This window comes from Parasteatoda tepidariorum, chromosome 1 (genome assembly GCF_982258835.1).
Source record: "Parasteatoda tepidariorum strain Cologne lab strain chromosome 1, Ptep-v5.0, whole genome shotgun sequence".
NCBI lineage: Eukaryota > Metazoa > Arthropoda > Arachnida > Araneae > Theridiidae > Parasteatoda > Parasteatoda tepidariorum.
This window is the reverse complement of record NC_141755.1, coordinates 99,283,957-99,311,567: the sequence shown is the minus strand read 5'-3', so window position 1 is coordinate 99,311,567 and position 27,611 is coordinate 99,283,957. Positions and strand designations below refer to the sequence as shown.

The 27,611-nt window shown below is 29.7% G+C and overlaps 1 protein-coding gene and 1 long non-coding RNA gene across 3 annotated transcripts in view; one reads left to right on the top strand and one right to left on the bottom strand.

Annotated features, from left to right (window-relative positions):
- Positions 1-2,991: 2,991 nt before the first annotated feature.
- Positions 2,992-12,350, top strand: LOC107439668 (uncharacterized). The gene is made up of 3 exons (XR_001583557.4): positions 2,992-3,131; positions 10,470-10,701; positions 12,012-12,350. It is a non-coding gene; the product is annotated as an uncharacterized LOC107439668 (long non-coding RNA).
- Positions 12,351-16,666: 4,316 nt separating this feature from the next.
- Positions 16,667-27,611, bottom strand: part of LOC107439670 (uncharacterized) — a 71,927-nt gene continuing 60,982 nt past the window's right edge. For both annotated transcript variants that reach the window (XM_043054345.3, XM_087149452.1), the window contains exons 3-5: positions 26,172-26,393; positions 20,985-21,092; positions 16,667-20,179 (exon numbers count right to left, since the gene is read on the bottom strand). In XM_043054345.3, the coding sequence (XP_042910279.2) occupies positions 20,105-20,179; positions 20,985-21,092; positions 26,172-26,393 (405 nt within the window). In that variant the 3' untranslated portion in view covers positions 16,667-20,104. The remainder of the gene's footprint in view (positions 20,180-20,984; positions 21,093-26,171; positions 26,394-27,611) is intronic.

The window sequence follows — 27,611 nt, the reverse complement described above, 5'->3', positions numbered from 1 at the left end:
TGTTTTCCTCGGTTAAATGGAGCGAGTCAAGGTAATAAATATTTTTATGAAACTCAATCTGCCAAAATTCTAAACGATTAAAAATGTTACGGAGGGAGCATATGGATATAGAAATATCGGATTAATTAAAATGAACAATATATCTGTTATAGTAAATTTAAAAATATTTATAAGGTTCACACACACTTTAAAAATTATATCGTTGGGGAAATGAGTTTCAAAATCCCCAAATTATTCAAACTCTCCACTACAATGGAGTCTAAAAAAATTTTTTATCATCTTGAAGGCAATTTTATATTCTTTTTTAATAACATTTCAAATTAATAATCGAATCATATCATATCAGAAACAGTAACGGAATTTATTTAAAACAGGTTTCATATAAAAGACTTGGTGTCATAGTTTAAGAAAATACTAAAATATAACTAGAAATATTTATAAAGAAATTATAAAACTCCAAATCATTCAATGTGAAACGCACAGAGGGCATTAACATAACCATTAAAATATATTTAGAGTGAGTGGGTTTGTGTTACAAACCTTTTTTTGCTTATAATATCCATGGAGGAAGGAGAACAACCCATGGATGAAAGACATAAACCCATAGATTAGGTGTTCCCTCTAATAACTAAGTAAATTGTTCTGGGTACAAATATTTCAGGTTTATAAGTAGGACCCTATAAATTTTACAAAGGAGAGGAAAATGCGAAAAAAATCGCATAATTTACTATTGTTTACATTGTCGCCAAATGTACCCAAAATTTTCATCTCTTAGAAATAACGATTATTTGCTAGATAAATCTATTATTGTATTTTTATTAATTTGTTTATTTTTTTTACATATCTTGATACCTTTTTTTTTAATTTTGAGAATCCTTTAGTGACTTATCCCTGATTATCAATCCTGACAAGGACTTAAATCTGTAATTCAGAGGTAGCAAAAAGCAAGGCAAGTGTGTACTGACTAATTTATCGCTGATTGCTGAATTAAAGAGCTTATCTGAGCCAAATGTTTGTACAAAAAAAAATTAGACAAAATGTTAAGCTTTCAGACTAACTTTAGTTTAATAAACTTTAATAATCGCTGTTATGTGGAATCTGAATATAAGGTTGCTTAGTTAAAATCTTTACTGTAATTGTAAAGAAAAACTCTCATTAAAAGGTCTTTCTCTCTCACCCCCCCCCCCTCTCTCTCTACATAAAAACCTTTTTTTAATCTAATTTTTGTCATTTAACTCTTTCTTATGATTATAATAACACAAACTCCCTTCTTTCACAATTTTTTACAGAATTTATATGACGAATAGAATCAGATCACTTAAAATCTTTCAGACAAATCTACAAATTTTTTGAAAGCAATGATCAATTTGAAACTGGTTTCTTTTATAAAAATAGATATAATATTTCCTAAGAAGTTTTAAAAAGTTAACTTTAAAGTTTCCACTTATTTGTTATCATTTAAACAGTTTTTGAACATACATTCTTTTTATCAAAACTCGAACCTACAATAATTTCATAAAAACATCATACCAACTATTTTTACCGGTATTCGTACCCTTTATGTGTAATAGAAACAATTTTTTTTTTATTATTTTATTAAGAACTACTATTACTGTATTAAGAATCGAACACATTATTTTTATCATTACTCGAAACCACTATGATTTGATCAGTACTTGGATTTACTCGATTAGTGAATTGATCATTACTCAAGTTCACTATCTTTTTATAGGTACTTAAACCCACTATAAAAAGATCAATGATCAGAAACCACTATTTTCGATTGGTACACAAACCCACTATGGTTTATAGAATTTCTTTTTTTTTTCCTTTTTTTTTTTTTTTTTTTTTTTTTTGTACCTACGCCTACTATCAGTTGATCAATAATCGAACACACTATTTTTATCAGTACTGGAACCCAGTACCATTTAATCAATTACTGAACCCACTATCTCTAAATCGGTTCTCGAACCCACTTTCATTTAATCAATAATCGAACAACCAAATTTTAATCAAAAACCCGCTATCATTTGATCAGCTCTCGAACCTATTATAATTTGAACATTAATCGTTACTACTATCATTTGAACACTTCTCTATCGCACTCTCTTTTGTTCAACACTCGAGCCCATCAATAATTGAGCATTTTTTGAACCAACTCTTTTTTTAACAATACTCAATCTTAATCTTACTATCATTTGAACAGCTATATACTATTTTAAAACCTATTACTATTATAAGACCTATTACTAATTTAAGACCTATTACTATTTTAAAATAAGTCTAACCCACCATAGTCACCGCCACGGGTCCAGACAATTGGCTAGGGGAGTTCTTATTTTAGACAAGCTATCTATGGCAAATATTATATTTAAACAAATTATAAAATTGATCTGAGGCAAAAAAGCCTTTCGAAGACAATTTTTTTGTATTTCCTTTATTTAAGTTCATTTTTCTTTCTTTCTTTTTTTTTTTTTAAATTCAAGACAATTTGAATTATAAAGATTAAAAATCTCATTATTAAATTTGTTTAAAAATCATGATTTTATTCTTTCCAAAAAAATTTGACTTAAATATTTATTTAATAGAAATTTAATTTCATGATAAAAATAGTGATAGCTTTAAAACTTCAGCTTCCTTAGTTGTTCTAATGCCTGTCTTGTGCTCGAAATGCCTGGGGCTGTATCCCTCTTTTACCCCTACTGTGTACTTTTACAAAATAAATATTTGTATGGTCCCCTAATTTCATTAATGAAAACTAGTCTCTTGTCATAATTGTCAATTGACAATAAAGTGTTTTTTCAACTAATTTCCGTCTTCCGGTTCACCAGGTACGTTCCTTGTCTTCCCTCCTTGTTTGTCGTCTCCATCTCCCAACATCATTGACCTCCTCAACATTGTTATGACGTTTACCTTAAAATCATTAAGAATGAATTAAAAGAAGTTTTTTTTTTTTGTTCTTAAAAAAAGAGGTTAAAAAAAATTAAACGATTTTTATTTCATCTGTGACGAATTTATGTAGAGCGGGTAATTTGTATATAAGCAGAAAAATGAATGCTTTTGGTGAAAATCATAATAGTTGATACAGTTATTCGGATTACTTCAACAGTAGAACAATGAAATCTTTTGTGGTAAGGAAGCATATCATATCCTTTTATTTGAACAACTTTTATTTATTCCTTTCGATTTTTTTCTTCTGATATTTATTTTTTAATTTTTTTTTTCCTGATAATCAAGCATGCTGTCTAAGAAACACTTATAACATTTAATGTTAAAAAATTCAGGGATTTTATGCTCTTAATATAATGCATTAATATAATGCATATAATGCTCTTAATATAAGCTGAGGGTATGCCAAATGACAAGGTATATTAAGTGATAAATATTTAAGTCTTTAGAACAGTTTTAATAAATGATAAGCCAAAGGCAATTAATTTTAGCAGAAAAGTGAATAATCATGATTAATTGACATTAACAAGTATTATTATACTCTTAATATTTTGCATAGATAATTTGCAATAGTGATTTGCCATTGCGCAAGGTACCTGAATTTCAATACTTTTAAACAGCTTTAACAACTAATAAGAGTAACTTTGATAACTGATTAGAGTTTTTTTTTTAAATATTCAGTCAGTAAATCGAATTAATAATACCCTAATTGTGAAGTGTAGTTTACAGACATTATGCAGTTTACAATTATTTTCTGACATTCAAGTGTCAAAAAATGACAGCTTGGATAATGACATTTTATAATTTTATAGCATTTTACTTTTACGCCTGACACTTTTACTTTGTGTTATTAACAACAATATTTTTTTAAGAGCTCAAAGTGAATAATATTGTTTACGTTATAGGCAATTTAGAAAAGGCAGGAAAATAATAACATAAAAACTTACTTGCTTTTTAAAATCTCTGGGAGTATATTTTTTTCTGAAATTTTCTTCTCTGTTCCTACTGGAAAATATATTTTATTGAAATGGCTTAAAAAATCACGCATTTAAACATAAATTAATAATGTCATAAATCATTTAAATAGGTAAGAGAGAAATGGAAGTAATAAGTGGCCATGTAAATGACGTATTTTCGAATGATATACAAATTATCGATTGATAAAAAATTATTTTTATAAAATATTTTGGAAATTATTCCTTGTATGCGTAATGTCTTTAATCAGTTTCGAAGTAAAAAAAAAGTTAGGCAGAGAAAAATGTGCTTGCAGTTGTAAAACAAGTAATTGTTGAAAATGACATTTTGAAACTCAAGATACATTTTTAAATATTGTATATGTAATTTTTAAAGAGAAAATAAAGTCATTCTAAACAGCTAACAATATTGGAATTAATTTTTAAAAAATCATCACTTGATTGTATGATATTAGATTTTTGTGAAAGTTACATTAAATTATCGTATTTGGAGAGAATCCCCCATAAATCAACAGAAATTACTAAAATAATGGCAGTTCATTATAATTAATTAATGTTCTTAATTTTGTTACTACAACAAGTAGTCTTATAAAAACAAATCTATGAGAGTTTCCAGCCTTTATGATTCATATATTTGTATAATTGGAATGGAACTGCTGTTCTCAGAAGTCGAAGAAAAGAAAGATGCGCCCATCAAGCCGTATTCCTTGTGAAGTTTTATACATTATAACCGTCGTTAAACAGTTGATCCAATTTTCGGGTTTACGACTACCAATGTTCAACTCCATAGTCTTGTAATTTTGAACCCAATCTAGAAGACAAGGGAACTCCTGGATCAAGTACTGGGAGAAATTTTGCCATCGCGGAGGACTTTTTGATGGCACTAACACGCATTTACGTTACATGGAGTGGAAAACCATAAAAACCTCCCACGGTTAGCTTGACAGCAAGGGATCCATGACCCGTCTACCACTGGGGATATTTTATGTCAGCACTGCGGTAGATGCGAGCCTGGCGCACAATTCGTGTCGACCAGCCGTCACTGGGATTTGAACACTTTTCACCTCTTTGGAAAGCGAACCCTCTGTCCCCTAACCCCCCACGACTCCCTTGTGACGTTTCATCAAAACACTCAATAAGGTAGTGTGTAAGGCAAAATGCGTACAGCAGCCTCTTGGTGTATACTTTGGGGCAATATTCGAAACTTTTACGCCAACGAAAATGTAGAAAGTTAAAGTGTAAACCACCAATTTTATAGTAATGAATTATCTGTGCTTTAGGAAGGAAAAATAGCCTAAATACTTTTTTAAAAAATTCATTCAACATTTTTATACTGAAACGAAACTTCTCAAAGTAAGGAATAGTTCTTAACTGTAACAAATTTTTATGAATCCAGATAGCGCAGCGTAGGAAGAACTTTTCAAATATTAAGAAAATTAGATCACAAGCGTTCCATCATTTTCATAAAGCTGTAGCTGTTCTCCATTGCCATTTTTATAATTAGCATAGAGAAGACTTAACCTAACCAAGACTGAACTGGATCATTAACTTAACTGTTACGGAACAGGCTGTAACGTTTCCACTTTCTTTTCCTGTTCGAGAGTAATAAGATGTAAAAAAAGGAACTCAACAGTACACCATTTTAATGATTTATCTGAACAGATACGAACTGCCTTTTAAAGTATATATATTTTTTTAAAAAAAGCATGTAAATATTCAATGTAATAATACCGCATAAATGTTAATACTTATAAAGAAATTGAAGGAGCCATCCCAAGTGCAGAGGATCAAATTTGTGATGGCATGTCATCCTCGGGGATATTTCCCAGACAGTCGCCCATAGCCCATCGTGCAGCTCTAGTGCGACGTAAATAAAATACCTACCTACTTACAAAGGAACTAACATCCCCTACAGAAGAAAAATAGAAATTTCAAGTTGAAATGTACAATCAGATTGATATAGTTCCCCGGTGATAATGTTTCAGCCTATACAGTATACACCAACGTTAACGATCAAGTTCAGCTTTAAGCTAACAGTCGCGAATAACTGTTAGAAACTCACAATAGTTAAAAAAATATTTATATTAATATATGCTAAAAAGCGGTATTTAATTTGACAAAAGAACCTTCGAAAAGTAATTTTATGTTTTGCGTTTGTTTGTATCGATCTTTTTCAAGTAAAGAATTTTTTTTCACCTGATCAGGAAAAAATTTTAGATTAGTATTTTTTAGAAATCTTTTGCATTTTTTGACGCAAGCATGTCCACTGTACTTAACCGCATTTTGTAAAAAAAAAATAAAAAATAAATAAATAAATAAATAGATAAATAAAAAAAGCGCAATTTTCTTTGAAAAACGTAATTTTTGATATTGGAAATAATAACATCAATTTTTAAATGCTTTCGAATCAAATAATTTTAAAATTAAAGCGTGCTACATTTAATATTTTATAATTATTATTATTATTGGAATGATCTATCCTTGATTTTTAAACTGCATAATTACGCAAATAATAACAAAACAAAATGTTCATGTACCAGGATATAATTTAAAATCGTAACACAAAATGGTAAACAAATTAATGAGAAATATATAAGGTTGCAACTCATTTGTCAACTCAGTAATAGTGATTTTTTAATGAAAAATGTCTTACTTCTGTATAATTCTGCCACTTTCTGATTCTTTTATATCGCTGAATACCAAAAAATGTCTTTTCCTTTCTTAAGTAAAAATGTCTTACTTCTGTATAATTCTGCCACTTTCTGATTCTTTTATATCGCTGAATACCAAAAAATGTCTTTTCCTTTCTTAACTAAAAATGTCTTACTTCTGTATAATTCTGCCACTTTCTGATTCTTTTATATCGCTGAGTACCAAAAAATGTCTTTTCCTTTCTTAAATTAAAAATGTCTTACTTCTGTATAATTCTGCCACTTTCTGATTCTTTTATATCGCTGAATACCAAAAAATGTCTTTTCCTTTCTTAACTTTTTTTCTGAGATATTTAAAACAAATTTTTAGTGTTGCCAACTTATGAATGAAAAAATAATTCCGGACAGTTGTTCTATTTAAAAGTTTCAGACCTCCTCTTAGTGCTGTTATCAATTGCAACTTATTTATCAACACAGTAATAGAGATAGAGTTCTGGAAAAATTCCACTTCTCTATTGTTTTACTACTTTTTGTTTCGCTTAAATGTCATCTTATTTAAATACTGAAAAATGTATTTTCTGTACTTCTTTTTTTTCTTTTGCTATTTAAAATATAATATTTAGTGCTGCCATCTTGCGAAAGAAAAACTATTTAAGATAGTTGTTTTATCCTCCTTTTTTTTTTTTTTTTTTTTTTTTTTTTTTTAAAGTTTTAGGCTTTGATTATTTAAAATTTTGCCAACTAACCAAAATTTACCTACTAATTTTGTTTAAAAACGCGTTTTTTAAAATAGTTTATTCTGACAAAAGTTATTTTCATGTATTTTTTTTTCTATAATCTATACAGTAATTTCGCATATCCAGCGAAGCCAGGAACCAATTATGTTCCTAAATTGATAAAAAAAAGACTAAGTAAATCGATAGAGACCTAAATAATTATAATTTTTATATTTTATTATTTTGTGAAAATTTTTGTAAAGAAGGGAAAAATAAACAAAACAATTGTGTTTCTGATTCCGGTTTCATATTTTACATCTTTATTCCTAAGTTTTTCATTTTTGGATTACTTTTACACTATTTCCATCTTATTTTTAATATTCATTTTTTTTAAGGCATTTTGATTTTATTTTATTTAATAATTTTGGATTTTTGATATTAGCCGAAGCCGCAACTTTGGGTTTGAAAAAGTATGTCAGTCTGAATATCGATTTTACTATTAGTGCTGCCATCTAGTAACAAATATATGAACGTGAAGAATACATAGTTATGAACCACTAGCTTCTAATTATAAATGTTTTCTCCTTTCTTTTTTTTGAGAAAACTACATCTATTTAGATAGATTTTTTTTATACTTAAGTTAGTTTTTTGCTAATTTCCGGAATTTCTGATTCCGGTTTCATATTTTACATCTTTATTCCTAAGTTTTTCATTTTTGGATTACTTTTACACTATTTCCATCTTATTTTTAATATTCATTTTTTTAAGGCATTTTGATTTTATTTTATTTAATAATTTTGGATTTTTGATATTAGCCGAAGCCGCAACTTTGGGTTTGAAAAAGTATGTCAGTCTGAATATCGATTTTACTATTAGTGCTGCCATCTAGTAACAAATATATGAACGTGAAGAATACATAGTTATAAACCACTAGCTTCTAATTATAAATGTTTTCTCCTTTCTTTTTTTTGAGAAAACTACATCTATTTAGATAGATTTTTTTTATACTTAAGTTAGTTTTTTGCTAATTTAAATTTTAAATTAATGCTCAATGATAACCATAGTCATTACAAATTTAGAAAAAGATATTTTTCTTCAATTCATCAGGACAAATGTTTGCCAAAATTGAAAAATTTTAAAATTGACGAAATTTAGTGAAGTAAAATATCTTAAATATATATCTTAGTAAATTTGAAATGAAAAAATATATGCAAAGGTAAAATAAGTGTTTAGTATTTGATACGTAAGTTTGAAATGCTTTAAAAGATAGTGCGAATTGCTTTAGTCTGAGTTTTTTATATGTCTTTTTGATCAATGATTCAATAATGTACTTGGAATGGCAGAATTATTGAACGAAAAAAGACTCGTTAAAACGTAGAATACATTTGCGGAATATTGCGAAAATATTGCGAATTATTTTCATTGACTTTTGAACTAAAGATCGAATCTTCACGTACTAGGACTAAATCATGGTTCCAGGGGGTGATCTCAAAAATGCAAATTAATTAGTGCATGCGTTATTTTAAGTTATAAAATAAGGCACATAAACGTAATTTCTCTGATTAAACATACCCCCCCCCCCCACTGATTTGGGTTTCTGGCCCTCAGAATACAGGGGGGGGGGGTAGCCGCAATCTGGAAAATATGGTCTCAATAGTTTAATTAGGGAAACAGTCGAAAGTTTGGATCCCTTAAAGTTAATATTACTTTTTGCGTATTCTAATCTATTTCGAGAACTTTTTAAGCGAATTGAAAAAATTTTACTCACAAATATAAAATTCGTTTATCTGAAGATATTTTTACTAAATATTTATTATTTTTTAAGTTTTAATTTAATAACTTTTGAATTGTAAGGTATGCAATTTTTTTACATCATTCCAAAGAATGAAACTTCAAATAGCAAAATTCAAAATTTGAGCAATATCGGTCGAATAGTTGCTCAGAATTTGAATTCCAATAAAGTATTATTTCTTAAATCTGATTTCTCAGGAACTATTCGATCGATTTCGCTAAAATTTTGTATCTCGCCATTTAGAATTACATTCCTTAAAATGTTGTAAGAATTTGTGCTCCTTACATTTCAAAACTTGTAGACTATTATTGAATAAAATAATAATAAAATTAAGAAGTAACTATTAAAATTATTATTATTACTGCGTGAAATTATCTCTGGTTGAACGAGTTTAATGATAGTGTGCAAAAACGTTTCGATTCACTTGAAAAAATTTCGATATATTGAAAAATACGCAAAAAGTAAAATCAGCATTAAGGGGTTCACATTTTAGATTACTCTCTTGACCAAATTTCCCAGATTGCAACTACTCCCTATATTTTGAGGGTCAAAAATTAAAATTTATCGAAAAAAAAAACAAGTTTATTTAAAGAAAATACATTTTTGCCTCTTACTTCGTAACTTATAATAGCGACGGCACTAATAAATTAGCATATTTGAAGTCCCACCATCAAATCATTAAGATTGTGGCGTAAAACTACCACTACAATTATTAAACATCAATACACTTGTGTATATAAGACATGCTAACTCGATTCTGTCCTGAGGTACCTTTTGATCGATGAATTTAGACATCGTCGAAGACTCTATTCCTCACATTGTTGACCATCGGACGTGATATGATCACATCGATGGATTGTCCACATTGAACAGTTTACTTAACATTTGTGACTGCATCATCGTCCTCCTCGCACTGTTGCTTCTCAGTCTCATTTACACACATCGGGATCCTGCCCACACTCGACTGGTAACAGCAACACAGGACGGACCACACACACAACCGTGATCATAATACAGCTCTCACTACAAATGCTTAAAACTCGGTGAACTTAATACAGCTAGCACCATAAGCTCTCAAAATCTGGTGACGACAACTTGTGGTATCCGTTCATTGAATTCCATCCCAGATTAAATTCTGGTGGAAAAGTATTGTGACGTAATTACCACTACAATTATTAAACATCAATTCACTAGTATATAGGACATGATAACACGACTGAATCTTGGGGTACCATTTGATCGATGAAAGTTGAGCTTCACCACAAGATTGAGTGCTAGTACGTGAAGATCCGATCATCAAATCAAAAGTTATTCTGAACGATTCGTTTTCCTTTCGCATTGCATAGTTATATATTTTTATTAGAATATATTATCATTTACTTGTTAGATTCTTGTCCTCATCATCGCTTCCTTGAGTTCTCTTTCAATGGGAGATCATGTTCATGGTCATGGATTTCATGGACATTTTCATCCCCATGGATATGAGGTCAGTATAGACCACCATCCCCACCATCATCACGGACATCATGACGGACAAGGAACTAGCCACCGTTATTTCCATATGGATCATGGTCATCACCATCATGGTCATCACCACCACCATTAGCTTTTAGAATATGGTCAGTAAGTTTATTGCATATTATTTAATGTCACATTTCTTAATCATATTTAGATTTTATTTTCAATCAACCATTGTTAACGCAAAATATTATGTTGAGATTAACTGCCAGAGCACATTTGAAGACGTTTCTTATAAAGTGCCTTTTACTTATCTTCTGAGATTCCTCCGGCAATCCAATAGGTTCTCTTACTTTTTATCTTGACTCTCTCGTCATTCTCTGTTTGATGAAGTTTTAATTTTTTTCACAATAATTACAAAATTCATGCATTTTTTCACAATTTTTAACAAAAATTTGAGCCGCTATGGCTCAGGGAATAGAGTGTTCGCCTCCCATTGAGGTGAACAGGATTCGAATCCCACCGACGGTTGGTCGATACGAATCCGCATCCGGCTTGCACCGAACACAGTGCTGACGTGAAATATCCTCAGTGGTAGACGGATCATGGGTTAAAGTCCCTTTGATGTCAGGCTAACCGTGGGAGGTTTCCCTATCCATGTAAGGCATATGCGGGCTAGTTCCACCAGAAAGTCCTCCACGAAGGAAATTTCTCCCAATACTTGATCCAAGAGTTCCCTCGTCTTCTGGATTGGGCTCAAAATTACAAGGCTACGGATTTGAACATTAGTAGTCGTAAACCCAAATATTGGGCCGGCTGTTTAACGACGGTTACAAAACAAAAACCTTAATTGCTTTGCTGAACTGGCGGCCATTTAATACACGAGTTATTTCTTCATATTTTTCAAATAAATATTTAACTTGGGACGATAGTTTGTCCAAAATTCCGGATCCGATGTTTTCCAAGTTCATTGAATCACCAGATTGGGCTTGTAATATTTGTACCTGTAATAAACTTGATCTAATGATTCATTAGCATCACATGCATTTATTTTTGCATTATAATTCTCAGCTAGAATTTTCTGCTGCTTCAGTGCTCTAAGATTTTCGATTTGAGTGTTAAAATACAATTTTACGCTTCTTTATAACTAATGAGTGGTTGTATCTTCGCGAATAGCTCGTTAACAATGGTGCATTGTAATACCATATTTTCCATGCTTTAAATCGGAAGAAAACAATAGAAGCAATGAACGGTCTAGTTATTCTTAAATGTAATGATACATTTTATCAAAGAAATATCCATAAAAAATAGAAATAAAAAGTAAATTCTTAACAATTAAATTCTTAACAAAGTAAATTCTTAATAATTAATTCTTCAAAAAAAAAAAAATTACCGAAAGTGAAACTACCATGCATATAGTTATGTGTTATGTTGTAGCTTGATTTATGTGACAATGTTACTTTTGTTTCAGGTAACAATGATGCAATGATGTTCCAAGTCAAGATGAAACAAAGGCTTTTAGTTTACTGTTGTTAACACCTTAATGTGCATTTAAGAATCTTGAAATGCTTTGCAGTATCTGTGATAGTAACGAAAATGTGTTAAAAATAAGCACAAAAAAAAAAAAAAAAAAACTCTGTGCTGTGCATTACATTACATTATATCTTCCTATAAAAATTAAAACTACAATTTTTTTCTTTTTTAGCATATGTAGTTGAGAATTTCTCATTTAGTGCTGCTTAATTAAAAATTTTTTTTAAATTTTTCAACTCAACCCTCATTGTTCATAATAAATACTTTTTTGCAGATATTTATGTTTTCTTATTTCGGGGTAAAACAAACGTGTTATGCATATCGATTAAAAACATTTCAGAAATTTGAAATAAATTTAAAGCACAATGATATGATTTTTGTGTAAAAATACGCATGAACATATAAATTAAGCAATATTAAATATTAACATGTAATATTAAATTAATATTTATAACTTAAGCAAGATTTTTAATCTGAAATAAATGCTTTAGAATGAAAGTTGTTGTTAACTCCATATTGATAACATTTAACATACAAATAGTTGAGTTGATAACATGTAAAATAACTTGAATAAAAAGATATGGAGCATACTTCCACGTTTTAACATTTATGGTTTGGATAAGACTTTATTTTAAATGAAATGCATTGAAATATGCATTTTAAGTTAAATGAATTGATAAGAAACTCGTTTTTTGGACCATGTCTTAGCATTTACAATTTTTATTAAGTTTTTAACCAAAAAGAAATGCTTCAGAATATATGAAATTTATAATAAGACAAGGTTGCGAGATAAAAATGAGATAAGGCTCTAAGATAATAATAAGATATGGTTATAAGATAGTAATAAGATAATGATAAGGGTGAATAAGTATCCCTGTTCGTTTCCAAGTCTCAACATCATATAAAAAAAAATTACTGAAATGCACCAGAACATGTAAATTAAGCTGACTGAGATAATGTGAAGCACTTTAATTGGACTGTGTCTTACCAATTATGGTAATGATAAGATTTTTATGTTAAATGTGATGCGTTAGAACATGTAAATTAAATTGAATGAGTTGATATGGAGCTCATTTATTGGATCGTGTCTATAAGGCTGGCAGCTAGGAAATTTTTCTTGGTGCCAGTCGATCTAGCACATGCTATCTCGCACATGTTTTTGACCACAAACAAATTGCGGTTTTCTACATTCAAATTGCCATCTTTCAGGGGACTTGTCACGTGGCGATTTGAATGTAGAAAGCTAGTCATCGCAATTTGTTTGTGGTCAAAAAAGCTAAGTTGCGTGGCACCAAGAAAAAGTTTATAGTGAGCAGCCTCATTTAGGAATTTAGATTTTTAAGATAAATAAAGTCTACTGGAACATGCAAATTAAGTTGAATGTTAAGTTTAAGTTTACATACACATGCACATTCCTTTTCTCTCCGAATTGGAGCACAGGGCACCTATCATAGTTTTCCATCTCACTTTATTTGTGGCCATACATTTTGCCTCTCTCTATGTCATTCCTACTATTTTCAATTCGTTTACAATAGTCCCACGGTGTAGTAGTTTTAGGTCTTCCTCTTTTTCTATTGCCCTCAAGTTTCCAATCAAAAATTTGTTTTCCTTTAAATTTTTCAGGTTTACGTACAACACGACCAATCCATTTCCATTCTGCTTTGCTTTTCGAAGGATTTCTGCATTACAAATTTTATGGAACTATTTGATGCGTAAGATTCTTCTTAAAGAGTTGTTAATAGATACTTAAAGTTTTTCATGATTATTTGCAGTGTCCTATCTCAGATCCATATAGTAGGACATATTTAACACTAGTATTGAAAATTCCATTTTTTGTTGAATTTTATTTTAGTTCAATGAATGGCATATCACTGATCGTAAAATTTGAACGAAACCTTTACTTTTAGAAACTTATATTTGATTTGATTGAAATTATCAATTATGTCTTTTTTTGGGAGGGGATAGAGGCAGAATATAAACAAAGTACATATATATTTCAAATAAATAAACTGTGACGCATTTTTTAAAAAAAGTAGTGAAACCATTTGAAAAAAATATCTTTAAGGCTCGCTAAACTCATAGTTTGAGTGAAGTAAAACGTGCTAAAAACAGATATGCAGGCTAAAATTATATTTCACCGTCAGTGGTAATGCTAAATCATAAACTATACTTAAGGATGATCCACTCTGGCATCCCAACGCGTTTATTGAAGTTTCTCCTGGCCTTTCTGCCTGCAGCGCCCTCTATAAAAATTTAACAGAAACGATTAGTTGATTCAGTAGATGTGAATAGTTGACCCTCTACGATATAATATGTAGTGTTATTGTTTGTGAGTGTTTATGGTATTTTATGCAGTGTTATTTTTTGTGATTTATTGCTTTAAAGTTGAGATTTTATTATTTTTTAATTTTAATTATCTCAATCAAAAGTATTTAATTGAGATTAGATTGGGGAATTAATGTTAGCTTTTTGGAAATAATTTCATATTGTACATTTATGCAGAAGCATAAATTTTCTTAATTAACTCCATATCTTTTATTTTACATTTTAGTTCTACATTACGTAAGAAGTACTTCTTTTAGATTTTTATTTACTCCTGTCCAGTTCCATTCTTTCATAGAATAAATTTTATTATAAGCAAAGAAAAGAAAAAAAATCTACTTTGATAACGCATTTTTATATTTATTCTTCCAATAGTCTAAAAGGATTAATAGTGCATTTCATCCATGTTAGTAAGTACTAAATTCAACATTAAAATAAATATAAGAACAAGAAAGTGAAAAGAAATTAAAATATATAATTTACTTTGCAGAATTCATGCCTTGCCACACTCTTAATAAATCCTCTGGAATACATGATTCCACAAGCGGAAACAACATTGCTGCGTATTTCTCTTTTGTTACGCCAATAGACTCCAGTGAACGCAGATATGACTCCAATTTATCGTAAAGTTGCATTATGTTCATCTTTGCTTTTGTGTTTATTACATTTTTCACCACTAAATTTAATAATTTTCTTACGTAATATTCGACGAGGAGTTCTTCCCGCCCAAATCTCGTTTTTAAACTTTCTACCTCTTTGGCATAATTATCAGCAGACGGCGGATAACTGTCCACAATTTCCCTTGCTCTACTTCCGACAAACATGCATTGAATGAGATATTAGAATTTGTCCTCATCACTCATACCTTCATCATCATGGATTCGACTAAATTGGCTTCAAAAACTTAACCAATCCTCGACTTCCCCACTAAATTTAATTAATTCTATTTTGGGAAGCTTTAATTTTGTGTTTTCAGCCGCCACAGACAAAGCGGTTTCGGGAAATGTGAGAAATTATTCCAAATGTATTTTAACTTTAAGCATCAGTTTTTTCCTTGTACTCTTCAATTTTATCGTATTCTTCAGATAAGCTTTCTGATTTGGCGTCAACTAATAATTTATATATTTCTTCATCTAATAATGCCAAATCGTTTGCAATACGTTCAAAAGATGAAAATTTAATTTCAATATCTTCACGAGTACTTTTATTTTCCTTACACATCGCCAATAACTGATTATAACGTTTTGTAAATGTTCCACGAACAGGAATTCGTTTGGCGATAAGAGAATCCATAATTGCAGTCGCCAATTAATATTGCAAATGAAAACTAACCTATAAAATCCGGGTCACCACAATGTTTCGTGCTTCCGATAAATCTACCCGATCTATCCAGCGATGAAATAACTTAAATTTACAAGAAATACCTGCGTACACATATTTACAAAAGCAACCATTTAATTTTCGCAGAACATATCTAGCACAACATTCTTTCTATTGCCACTCACACTTTTCATATATACACAGGTTAATATCACGTTATTAATATTTACACTTTAAATGAATGACGTCATTTTATGAGAGTGACGTAACAGGGATGCCCACACATGTGACCTATGACGTCAGCGCCAGAGTGAATATTATAAATATGAGATAATAATCGAATACTAATTTTTTGAATGGTGTGACATTTTATTAAGGTGAGTAAAATATTGATGACAATGTGGAAATTAAATTAACAAGGAATATATCATGACATAGTTTTGGCAATGCAAATTTGTACTCATGGTTGTTAATGTTGTGTGGGCGACAACTGGAAAAAGCAATCGCCAATATATGGTCTTTATAACCGATAAAGATGAGAGTTAGGCGACAACAGCGGATAGATGTCCCAAACGTACATAAATTATATGTTAGAGTACTCACATTAAAGTACTTACATTTAAGACTTAGATCAGTTAAGTCTCAACTCTATGGTTTCAGTATTAAGAGAAGAAAAATTTTTAATAGCAAAAATCTTCCGTCAAGGCTTAAAAAAGTTAAATAAAATTGGTTGGCAAGCCGAAGTCCATTTTAATCAGCAATTAAACGTGTCAAATAAATGTAAAGACTGATTTTTACTTTTTAACGAAAATACTCAGTTTCTCGGTTATACTATCTTTTAGTTCAAACATTCCATTTGTTTATATTATCGAGTAAATAAAAATTTTAAAACATTTAGTAAAACTAATATTTTTTAAAGATGTTTTCAGAACAAAAAGAAAGAAAGAAAAAGAGTTCTCAACAGTTTTTTTTATTTTTACGTTTTATATAATCAATATTAAATATACAGCAACAGTATTTAAAAGTCACGTTATCTGCAACAAAACATATAAACACATCTAAATTTAAATTTTATACTTTGGTAAGGCACTTTGTGATTAAACAACAGGAGATTCCTTGCGATGCAGAGAAAAAAAAACTACTCTTATCTACAATACTGACTTGAATAGGCTAAGCTAAAAGCACATGAAATACAGCATAATTGAGAAAAAAGTACAATAAAGAGAGACTTAAACTCGAACAAATCTAATTAAAACAAGGATTATAAAAATATGAATGAAGAGCGACACTTTTTTCAAAGCTGACATTTGTACATCAAACTGTTCCTTAATATTTTGTTCAGACAGCTACTTCGCTAGTTTTCAGAATTACAATTAAGTAACAGCTTAATACACATAAACATGTTGTGGTCTTACACAAAAATTGTAGGTTTTTTCGTCAACAATGCTTTCCGAAATAATTTAAAAATGTGGCTTATCATTAACTCCTCCTCATGCATGTTGAAAGTAAATGATTTGAATAAAACTTTCAGTAAAAGAAACATCCTTCCATTTCAAACCATTATTTTGCGTTGTTAGTACATATTTGAAGTATCTAATATATCTCTATTTATATTTTTAGTATCTAATATAGCTGAAACATGGTTTAATAGAAATATTAAATACAAAACGTAAAAGAAAATGATTTTGTTGAGTTTGGTCTGTATCCAACATTTTAATAATAAGACAGATTTATACGGATATTCAAAAAATTTTATTTCTGCATTACTTTATGCTAGTTTATGGCCATAAGCTTCAAGGTTATATACGCTAGATCCAATATTTTAATAATAAACCTCTAAAAATATGAATACTTTTAAAATTTTATTTTCGCATTATTTTATATTAAATTTTATACTTAATAATAAGATGCTGTATTCATTTTAATAATAAGACAATATAAAAAAATAAAAAAAACAGATACTTTTAAAATTTTGATTTTTGCATTAGTTTATATTATATTTTACATTTTATAATAAGATGCAGGCTATATTTTAATAATAAGAACAATAAAAAAATATGCATACTTTTAACATTTTGATTTTCTTATTATTTTACATTAAATTTCGTATTTAATAATAAGAAGCTGGGTACATTTTAATAATAAGACATTCCAAAAAATTATGGATACTTTTACAATTTTGATTTCTGCATTGTTTTATAAAAAAATTTTCATTTAATAATAAGATGCTGGATACATTTTAATAATAAGACATGATAAAAAATGTAAATACTTTTAAAATTTTGATTTTTGCATTATTTTATATTAAATTTTACATTTAATAATAAGATGCTGGATATATTTTAATTATAAGACATTCAAAAAAATATAGATGCTTTTAATATTTTGATTTTTGCATTATTTTGTATTAGAAGAAATTCCAATTACTCAGTTAATTGGTGCTCTTAGAACTAACGCCGGAATTTTTATGTGGCTATAGTGTATGTCCTATACATTCAAATGCAATATTTGTTTCTTACAACTATTAATTTGTTTCTAACTACAACTTTAACTTTAGATAAAAATATCACATGCATAATTTATTTCCATGTTAATACTTTTATTTTAAAAATCACATGGAGGATACAAATGTTTGCTTAACCAAAAAAAAAAAAATTGATTATGAAATCATGTTACTACAACCATTTACTAAATTATGACTTATCCTCGAATGATGACGCAAGAGTTAAGATCAACTCAATACAGCTTTTTCAAACGTTATTATTATTGTTAATTTTTGGATAGTTCTATATCTGTTATTTCGTTTCATTTTTTATTAATTTTATTAAAATTAAATTTTCAGTTTTTCTCATAATTTTATATTAAAAATTAAATATTTTTAAAAGTAAAACAAAACAAACATGCATTAAAAAATATTTTTTCAATGCCTTAAATTTTTGAAGAAATATAATTCAGCAACAAATTAAAGAGGAGACAGTTGGATTTTTCTTCTATAAGACGGCAAAAATAATAACAAATAATTAAAAACTGACTCAATTAAAAATAGCTTTTTTATATTACATAAAAATTAAGTTGCTTTTTGACTATTTTAGTAACAATTGTGGGCATGCGTTGTTTCCAAACTATTTAACCGAATTTAAATGCCGACTAGAATTTCTGAAAGTAGAATTAACTGATTTTACAAATAACGACAGAAAAAAAAAACATTTCTTTAAAAAAAATAAAAAAATAAAAAGATGAAAAAAAAGTTTATTCATCATGAAATTAATTCTAGAAATAAAATATTACATTGATATATGACCTATTACAAGTTAAACATACTCCAAATACGAAAGTCTAACATTATTTGATAACAGTTTATACAATAAAATAATTTAATTATTTTTCTAAAGATAAAAGCAAAGAATGAAAAGAAACCAAATTTTAGCACCATTTATATAAACATTTGTAATTGTAAAATTTATTTTTCTTACAGAATTTCTACTTGACTACGACTGTAAATTTTACGTAAATTATTAAAGCATATTTAAAACAGCTTATTAAAACGAGTGAATTTAAAAACAAACGTTGTTTCAATAATCAAATTTCATATCTATGCATACAAACATAGGTAAGGCTTTATTCAATATGCCTTACTGGAAAAGTTTCGGATAACTTTCGAAAGAGATCTTCGCACAAAAACCACCAGATACGAATAAATTTTATACAGAGATGCCTAATTTATCAGGCTGAACTAGATCAATGTCATTCAGCAATCCATCAATTGTTTTCGTGATCCAGTTGCTGATGGAAACTTCTTTGGTGGAAACCAGAGACAATGGACTTCACACTGAACGAGATCAATGTCCTTCAGCAATCCATCAATTGTTTTCGTGTTCCAGTTGCTGATGGAAACTTCTTTTGTGGAAACCAGAAACAATGGACTTCACACTGAACGAGATCAATGTCCTTCAGCAATCCATCAATTGTTTTCGTGTTCCAGTTGCTGATGGAAACTTCTTTGGTGGAAACCAGAGACAATGGGCTTCATCTGCTGCTATTGGCAACCAATTGATTAATTGATGAATCACTGAAGATAAGATACCTCCAAGTGAAGTCAGTTTGGGCATCTCTATGGCAAGAGGTAAAAAAAGTAAAACGTACATGCTTCAGAGAAAATATAGAGATATAGAGAAAATAACAAAAACAAACACGAAATTCTCTCATCAAAAACACATCTCCCTACCTCCAATTAATCATACATATTACTCCTCCATAAAAAATAAAATTAAAATACTTTTAATTTAAGAAGGAAAAAAAATGAAAGATTTGGTTGATCGATCACAATTTTCTGGCGATTTTTGGTCTTTATTCTATAAAGCTCATTCTGTTCTTGGGTCTATATCGCCTCTATTTAAGGGACAGAGCTCGAAGTCCAAGACAGGTGCTGAAAATGTAGAGTATGGAATTTACAATACCCAGAGCCTATAAGAAATAAGAAAAAAAAATGAGGTTAGATTATAAAATAAAAAAATAAGTTTAATATTTTTTGTGCCATAAATTCAAGGTGTAAATTTTCTTCAACCTTAATAAAGTGCTAAATTTAAAAACTTATTTGTTTACGAAAGCATATTATTCTAACAACAAAAAGTATCTTTGATCTAAGGTAGTACACGAATTATATCTAGCTCTTTGAAACTAGAACTGAATCTAGCCAAAAATACTTACCCAGAGCTATTATAAAGAGAAATGCAGATTTATATTGAATGAATTGATAATGAAAAATTATAATGAACTGACAATGATGATGATACATTTTTGTTATTTTTTTTCTTCATTCTACGCCTATGGATACTGATGAGCACATTTATTAAAGTTGTCTCCGTTAACTAAAGATTATTATGCATTGCTGCTTTATTTTTTTTAAAAATATATTATGCTTCAAATACTTAAACTGTCAACAATTTCTTTTCTTGAACAATTATTGATAATTGGCTCATTTGTATGATTTCATTAATGTATGATTTCATTAAAGTTAAATTTGAAGCTGTTAATTTGTGGCTGGGCAGTTAATTTGAGGCCGGACAGGTATTTCGTACAAGACCGGCAGAGCATCTAAACTTTGTTGAGACTTCTCGAGTTTATGTTTATGCAATATTTAATTTCTTTCTTATAAAAACCTCGCTCGGCTAGGAGCCACATATTGGCTAAGTTATTTTATAGCCATCTAAAGCATATAGACGGAAACGGAAAAAAAATAATAAGGATGATAAAATAGTTTCTTTCTTACCCCGGCTGTGATGTAGTATTTTTCATAACGCCTTTGGTATCCAAGAATCACAACTGAAAGTCCCGATGACAAATACAATGATGCTGAGATCAAATGATAAATCACAAACTGAAAAAAACAACAACTATGATTAAAAATGACAAATATAATTTTAAATTAATTATAACTTTGCTACTTCAAACGCATATATCATTCAGACGCATATATCATTCAGACGCATATATCATTCAGACAGTCAGATGGTCAGAAAATCAAAATTGTTGGATAATTTGAGGCAGTTTATTATGTTATTTATCAAGTACACAAACATTAAACTATAATTAAAATGATTAAAAATGAATCTTTCATGAAATGAATTAGTACGTTAATCTTTCCTTATATTGAGTTTGACAAAGGATAAAGGTATTTTCTGAAATATCATAAGTGTGTGGTGCGTTTGCTTTTTCCCGTTGCTAAGTTGGTTCGATATGGTTTGTGCGATTGGTCTTTTGCTTAGCATCGTTACTCACAAATAAGCCATTATGGTTTGTTTAACACTATTTAAAAATAAATGCATCACATGTGGTTTGAGTTCAGTAAAGATACTCAGAAATAAGACATTGTGGTTTGTTTAATACCATTTAAAAATAAATGCATCGTATGAGATTTGAGCGATTGCTCTCTTGCTCAGCATAGATACTCACAAATAAGACATTGCGGTTTGTTTAACACAATCTAAAAATAAATGAATCGCATGTGGTTTCAGCGATTGCTCTTTTGCACAGCATATATACTCATAAATAAGACATTGTTGATTGTTTAATACTATTTAAAAATAAATGCATCGTATCACGTGATTAATTAATCGCATTATCGAGATTTATAATCAATCAATTCACGAGTTTCACTTCGCGATTTACAATAGCGATATTTAAGAATCATGTATCGCGAATAGTTTCTCAGAGATTTATTAATCGTGATTCAAAATTCTGACCGGTAAGTATTATTGCCAAACACAGAGAATCGGAATTTTTAGGTTTAAACGATCCAATAAAGTCATTGCAAATTATCTCCTCACATATGATCTAATGTAAATCAAGAGTTGTAATATCGGATAAGCTTGGTCCGATTGTAACGTTTATTGAAAACTCTCACTTCGTTATTTATAGTCAATAAAAGTTTCAATTTCTAAATGTTGAAAACATAATATTTCTAAAATTTATTCTCTTTTTTTACTCAGGATGATTCATGAAATTAATTTTAAAATAATTGTTTTTTTTTACAGTTTTTGACAATTTTTTTCTTCCTTAAGGTATTTTAAAAGTTTTTGAAATTTTGAATTAAAACTTTGAACATTTTTATTGAAGTGGTAGAAAGTATTATGTGAAATTTTTAAGGGCTAAATTGATTTTAAGAACATATTGTGGTTAGTTGTAATAACATGTTACGTGCACTGACTATAACATCCAACATGTTATGGTAAACTGAATTTTATTTTACTCCAAGTTATTAAATGGTACAGGTTTCAATGAAAAAAGCAGTTTCGTAACCAACGCTTTTATGAAAGCTGATGCTTCTAAATTCTCAAAAATGCCGATGCTTTTAAATCCATATTATTTTGATCGACAAAGCTCTTCAATATAAGAAACCAAATTTTCAAAATATAAATTATGCTGTAGGGGAGAGTGGGGTCAATTGTAACAGGGTACGATTGTAACAGAGCAAATATTTCGAGTGTCGGGTTCTAGATTTGGTTCCTAGGTGGCGAACAAGGTGTATTTAATAAATCTACATGTACACCCCTGCTGGCAACTATTTTTATGTAATTTTGAAAGAGTTACATCACAAAAGATATTTTCACGCTACGTAAGTACTTTTTTTGGTATTAGAATATTATATTGTAACAACGTAATTTTGTTTAAACAAATAAAAATTATTAACCGAATATGTAAGTGGACACCTTAATGAACATTTTGAAAAAAAAAATATTAGTTTTGTTAATTAACTAGCATTGTTTTTAACAAATGAAGCTGAAATGGCGTCTTGGGGACAATTGTAACAATAAGTAAAGGGGCGATTGTAACAGCTGAAAACAAATAATTTTATGTTTACAAACCATTACTTAACTCTTTAAGAACCACCAATAGTTTCCTATATCATTTATATTATGTTGCATGTGCATTATTTCATTTGTCACCTTTCACAGCATAAATTAAAATTCTTAACCCCTTAAAGTTTAACCCTTTAGGTCTCTGCTCATCATTATTTTGACTCCTAAAATATCATTACTATTTTGATCAATAAAAAAATATATCACAACTATGATAATATGTATAATTAACTATGTTTTAGTTGAATTTATGAACTGTTACAATTGACCCCGTAAGTGGGGACAATTGTAACAAGTGCACGACTGTCAAAAATTGTTAATAACTGTATTACTTAATCCATCACATATTTTAAGAAATTAATTAAGAAAATGAGAACGTAATTAAAGATAAAGACTGATTAGATGAAGATTAAAGATAAAGAAGGAATTAAGAAATTAAGAGAATTTGCAGACTTGGTCGATAATCTCTAGAACTACTGGACAGATTTCAATAAAATTTGATATGTACAAAGAGTGATACAATACAAAACAAATAACGATTCAACAATTGTAATACACACGCGTGATCGTAAGTAACACTCGTTGGAGTAGGAAGGTACGAAATTACCACAGGACAATTCAGGTCAATTGCCACAGGAAACGATAAACTGCCTTATTTCAAGTATGAAATCACGCTGCAAGGCCTGTATACGAGGGTTGCTATTTATATTTCTGGCCTTGGCAACAGTAAGTGTTGCTAAGCGACCGCAGACGACTTTATTCGAAAGTTTGACATTTTTAAACATAAATTCAGCAGACGATTTACCATTATAGCTTCATTTGTGTTGTTGACAGTAAATTGAAAAGTTCTTCTCCGCCATTATTTTTCGTGATTGAATCGTGAACATTTTCGTGCCATTATTTTTCATAACTTTCGATGTGGATTGTCAAGACAAGAGAGCTTCGATTAACTTAATTCTTTATTCAGCGATAAAGTGCCATCCTACAGCACTGTAAAAAATTGGTATAACGAATTTAATCGTGGTCGATGTTCGATCCAGGACGAATCCCGTGCAGGTCGTCCAAAATACATTGTTTTGCCAGAAAAGATCGATGCTGTGCGTGAACTGATGAAGCAAGATCGTCATGTGACATACCGTGAGATAGAGGCGTCTTTGGACATTAGTATGACTAGCATCAATAAAATATTGCATGAACATTTGAGCGTAAAAAAATTTGTTCGCGTTGAATCCCGCATAATCTGACAAATGCTCAAAAAAAGCCTCGTGTCGATTGGTGCAAGGAAATGTTGGAAAAATACGTTCAAGGTACATCAAAGGCTGTGTATAACATCTACACAGGTGACGAATCATGGATCTATGCATATGAGCCGGAAACAAAACAGCAATCAACTGTATGGGTCTTCCAAGACGAGGCAAAACCAACAAAAGTTGTTCGAGGAAGAAGCACATGGAAACAAATGATTGCCTGTTTCTTCGGCATTAACGGTCATGTGGCAACAGTGGCGATAGAGCAACGCAGGACGGTCAATTCTGAATGGTACACGACCATTTGTTTGCCAGAAGTCATCGGAGAAATTCGAAAAAAGCAGAAGAACAGGCGAATCATTCTTCATCATGACAATGCGAGCTCTCACACATCGACTCAAACAAAAGCATTTCTGACGGAGCGAAAGATCGAACTGATGGGTCATCCGCCGTACAGCCCTGATTTGGCACCCAATGACATCTTCTTATTCCCACACATCAAAAATAAATTACGTGGACAACGATTTTCGACCCCCGAAGAAGCAGTTGATGCATTCAAAACGCATGTTTTGGAGTTACCTCAATCGGACTGGAAAAAGTGCTTTGAAAATTGATTCAAACGCATGCAAAAGTGTATTGATCATCATGGAGAATATTTTGAAAAACAATGAAACCAATTTCGATCCTACATATTTGTTTTTTCGTTATTAGGCCAGAAATATAAATAGCAACCCTCGTATCTGTAAGAGGGGACCATACCCCCTATTAACCCATTTTTTAAAAATTTATTCTGCAACAGCTGTTTCATACCTTCCGATTCAATGAGTGTTAAGCACGATCATGAGTGTGCATTACAATTGTTGAATGGTTATTTGTTTTGTATTGTATCAATGTATGCACATATCAAATAACATTAAAATCGGTCCAGTAGCTCTAGAGAAAATAGATCGAGTCTGCAAATTCTCTTAATTTCTGACACCAGTGTACGTTATCTCAAAAAATTAAATGTAATCAACCGCGAAATATTGAGTTTTGAGGTATGCCTTAATCTCTTTCAAAAATCACCGATACATTGATGAAACAAGAAAACCAGTTTTACTGATAAGTTTCCTCTTAAGACAAAGACATCATGATAACTTTGAATACTTTGTTTTCGAAGACACACGGATGACAGGTAGGAAAGTAATTCGAATTCGTTTCCCAGACGCCAGACAATATATATTTTTATTTGAGGTAGTCAATCGAAATTAATAAAAAAAAAGGGAATAAAATACGCATCTGATATAAATTTTATGATTGCATGCTGTAAGTTATAGAATGGAATGATAAAAAGTGTCAAACGTATAATAGTATTTGCATTTAAATTTAATAGTTTAATAAATTGTCTATATTAAATACAGCAGTGTAATTGTTGAGTTTTTAGCGCAAACAAATTGTTGCATTTGAAAACCTTGACGAAGTTAGAATAAAAAAAAAAAAAAAAAAAAAGGTTTACAGTGAAAGCTAAGAAATGAGATTTTCTGTAAAATATCTTGTATGTCTAAAATATCTTGTCGGAACATTTCTGCGGTATAGCTTCATCTTCTCTAGAAACGAAGAAGATGGAACACAACTGTTTAAAATTATTAAGCCTCAGGTAGGATTTTTTAAACATATGATTTTAACACACATGAATTTTTAAAGTAATTGTTAAAACTTTATCTAGAAATTAAAAAAAAAAAAAAAACGATTCTATAAACTATTCAATGTTGTTAAGACTCATTTCTAAAAAAAAGCAATGATAAGTATTTATATCAAGAAATAGTGAGTCCAAACGAGAATTAAATAAGTATAAGCTGATGTATGACTTACAAAGAGAGATTTTGGAACGTAATAAAAACTTCTTGCAGAAAGGATCGAAGAAAGGAGGAGTAGAAAGGTGGTGATGAGACAACCATAAGCGATCATCATGAGGGCTGTGGATTCACCGAAAGAAATGAAGGCTGCCACTGTAAATTCATTTTCTGACAGTACTGCCTGTGCCTGGTAGCTCCCCATGTCTGCAACTAGACCTATCGTTATGGCACCAAGTACCTGAAATAAAAATCAAATTTCATTTCCATCACCTGAAAGAACTAGATCAGGGATGGCGAACCAATGGCACACGTGCCATTTATGGCACGTGACACAATATTTTGGGCACGCCACCGATCACAATTGTTATTGCACTATCAATTGTTATGACACTACGAAGCATATGTAACAATTAAATTAAAATTCACAAAATAATAAAAAATTATTAATAAAGAAATTAACAATTAATGCTAAGAAAAAACTATTAATAACCATAAAAAGCTAATAATAAATGACTAGCAAAAAAAAAATTAACAGTCCTACTTAAACTAACTTCTTACGACCTAATATAAGTTATTTGTCATCTAATCTGCAGCAACTGATGTTACTTTAAGTTGAATTACGCGTATAACTGAGACATTGCAAAATGTTTTTTTTTTTCAATGTAAATAAAGAATTTTGAGTTGATAGTATTTAGTATTATTATTTTCCCAATAATCATGAAGTCAAAATTATTTGACGGCACGTCTATGATCTCATTAAACAATTTTCTAGAAAGAATGGCTCGTTGGTGTATAAAGGTTCACCACCCCTGAACTAGATCATATAAAATTTACATGATAATGAAGAAAAATAAATAACTCTGATCATTTTTAGTTCTCTAAGATCCTAAATATCCTCAATTTCTCAAAATTTTCTGTTTTTTTAGAGCCTAAATATCCAAAACATCAGATGCGTCATTTACAATTTACATGAATATAATTAAAAAAATAAATAACTAAATTTTCATTTCTCTAAGATGCTAAATAACATTAATTTCTCAAAATGTTCAGTTTTCTTAGAGCCTAAATATCCAAAACATCAAATGCGTCACTTACAATTTACATGAAGATAATTAAGATAAATAAATAACTCTAAATTCTCAGTTTTCTAAGATCCTAAATTTCCTTAATGTCTCAAAATGTTCAGTTTTTTTAAAGCCTAAATATCTAAAACATCAGATGCATCATTTACAATTTACATGATGATAATGAAGAAAAATAAATAAGTATACATTTTCAGTTTTTCTAAATTCTAAATATCAGAAGCGACATTTACAACTTACTCGTACATGATAATGATGAGAAAAAATAAATAACTATAAATGTTCAGTTTTTCTAAGATTCTGAATATCTTAAATCTCTATAATGGTTCAATTTTTCTCGATCCTAAATATTCTATAAAATATCTTCATCTATA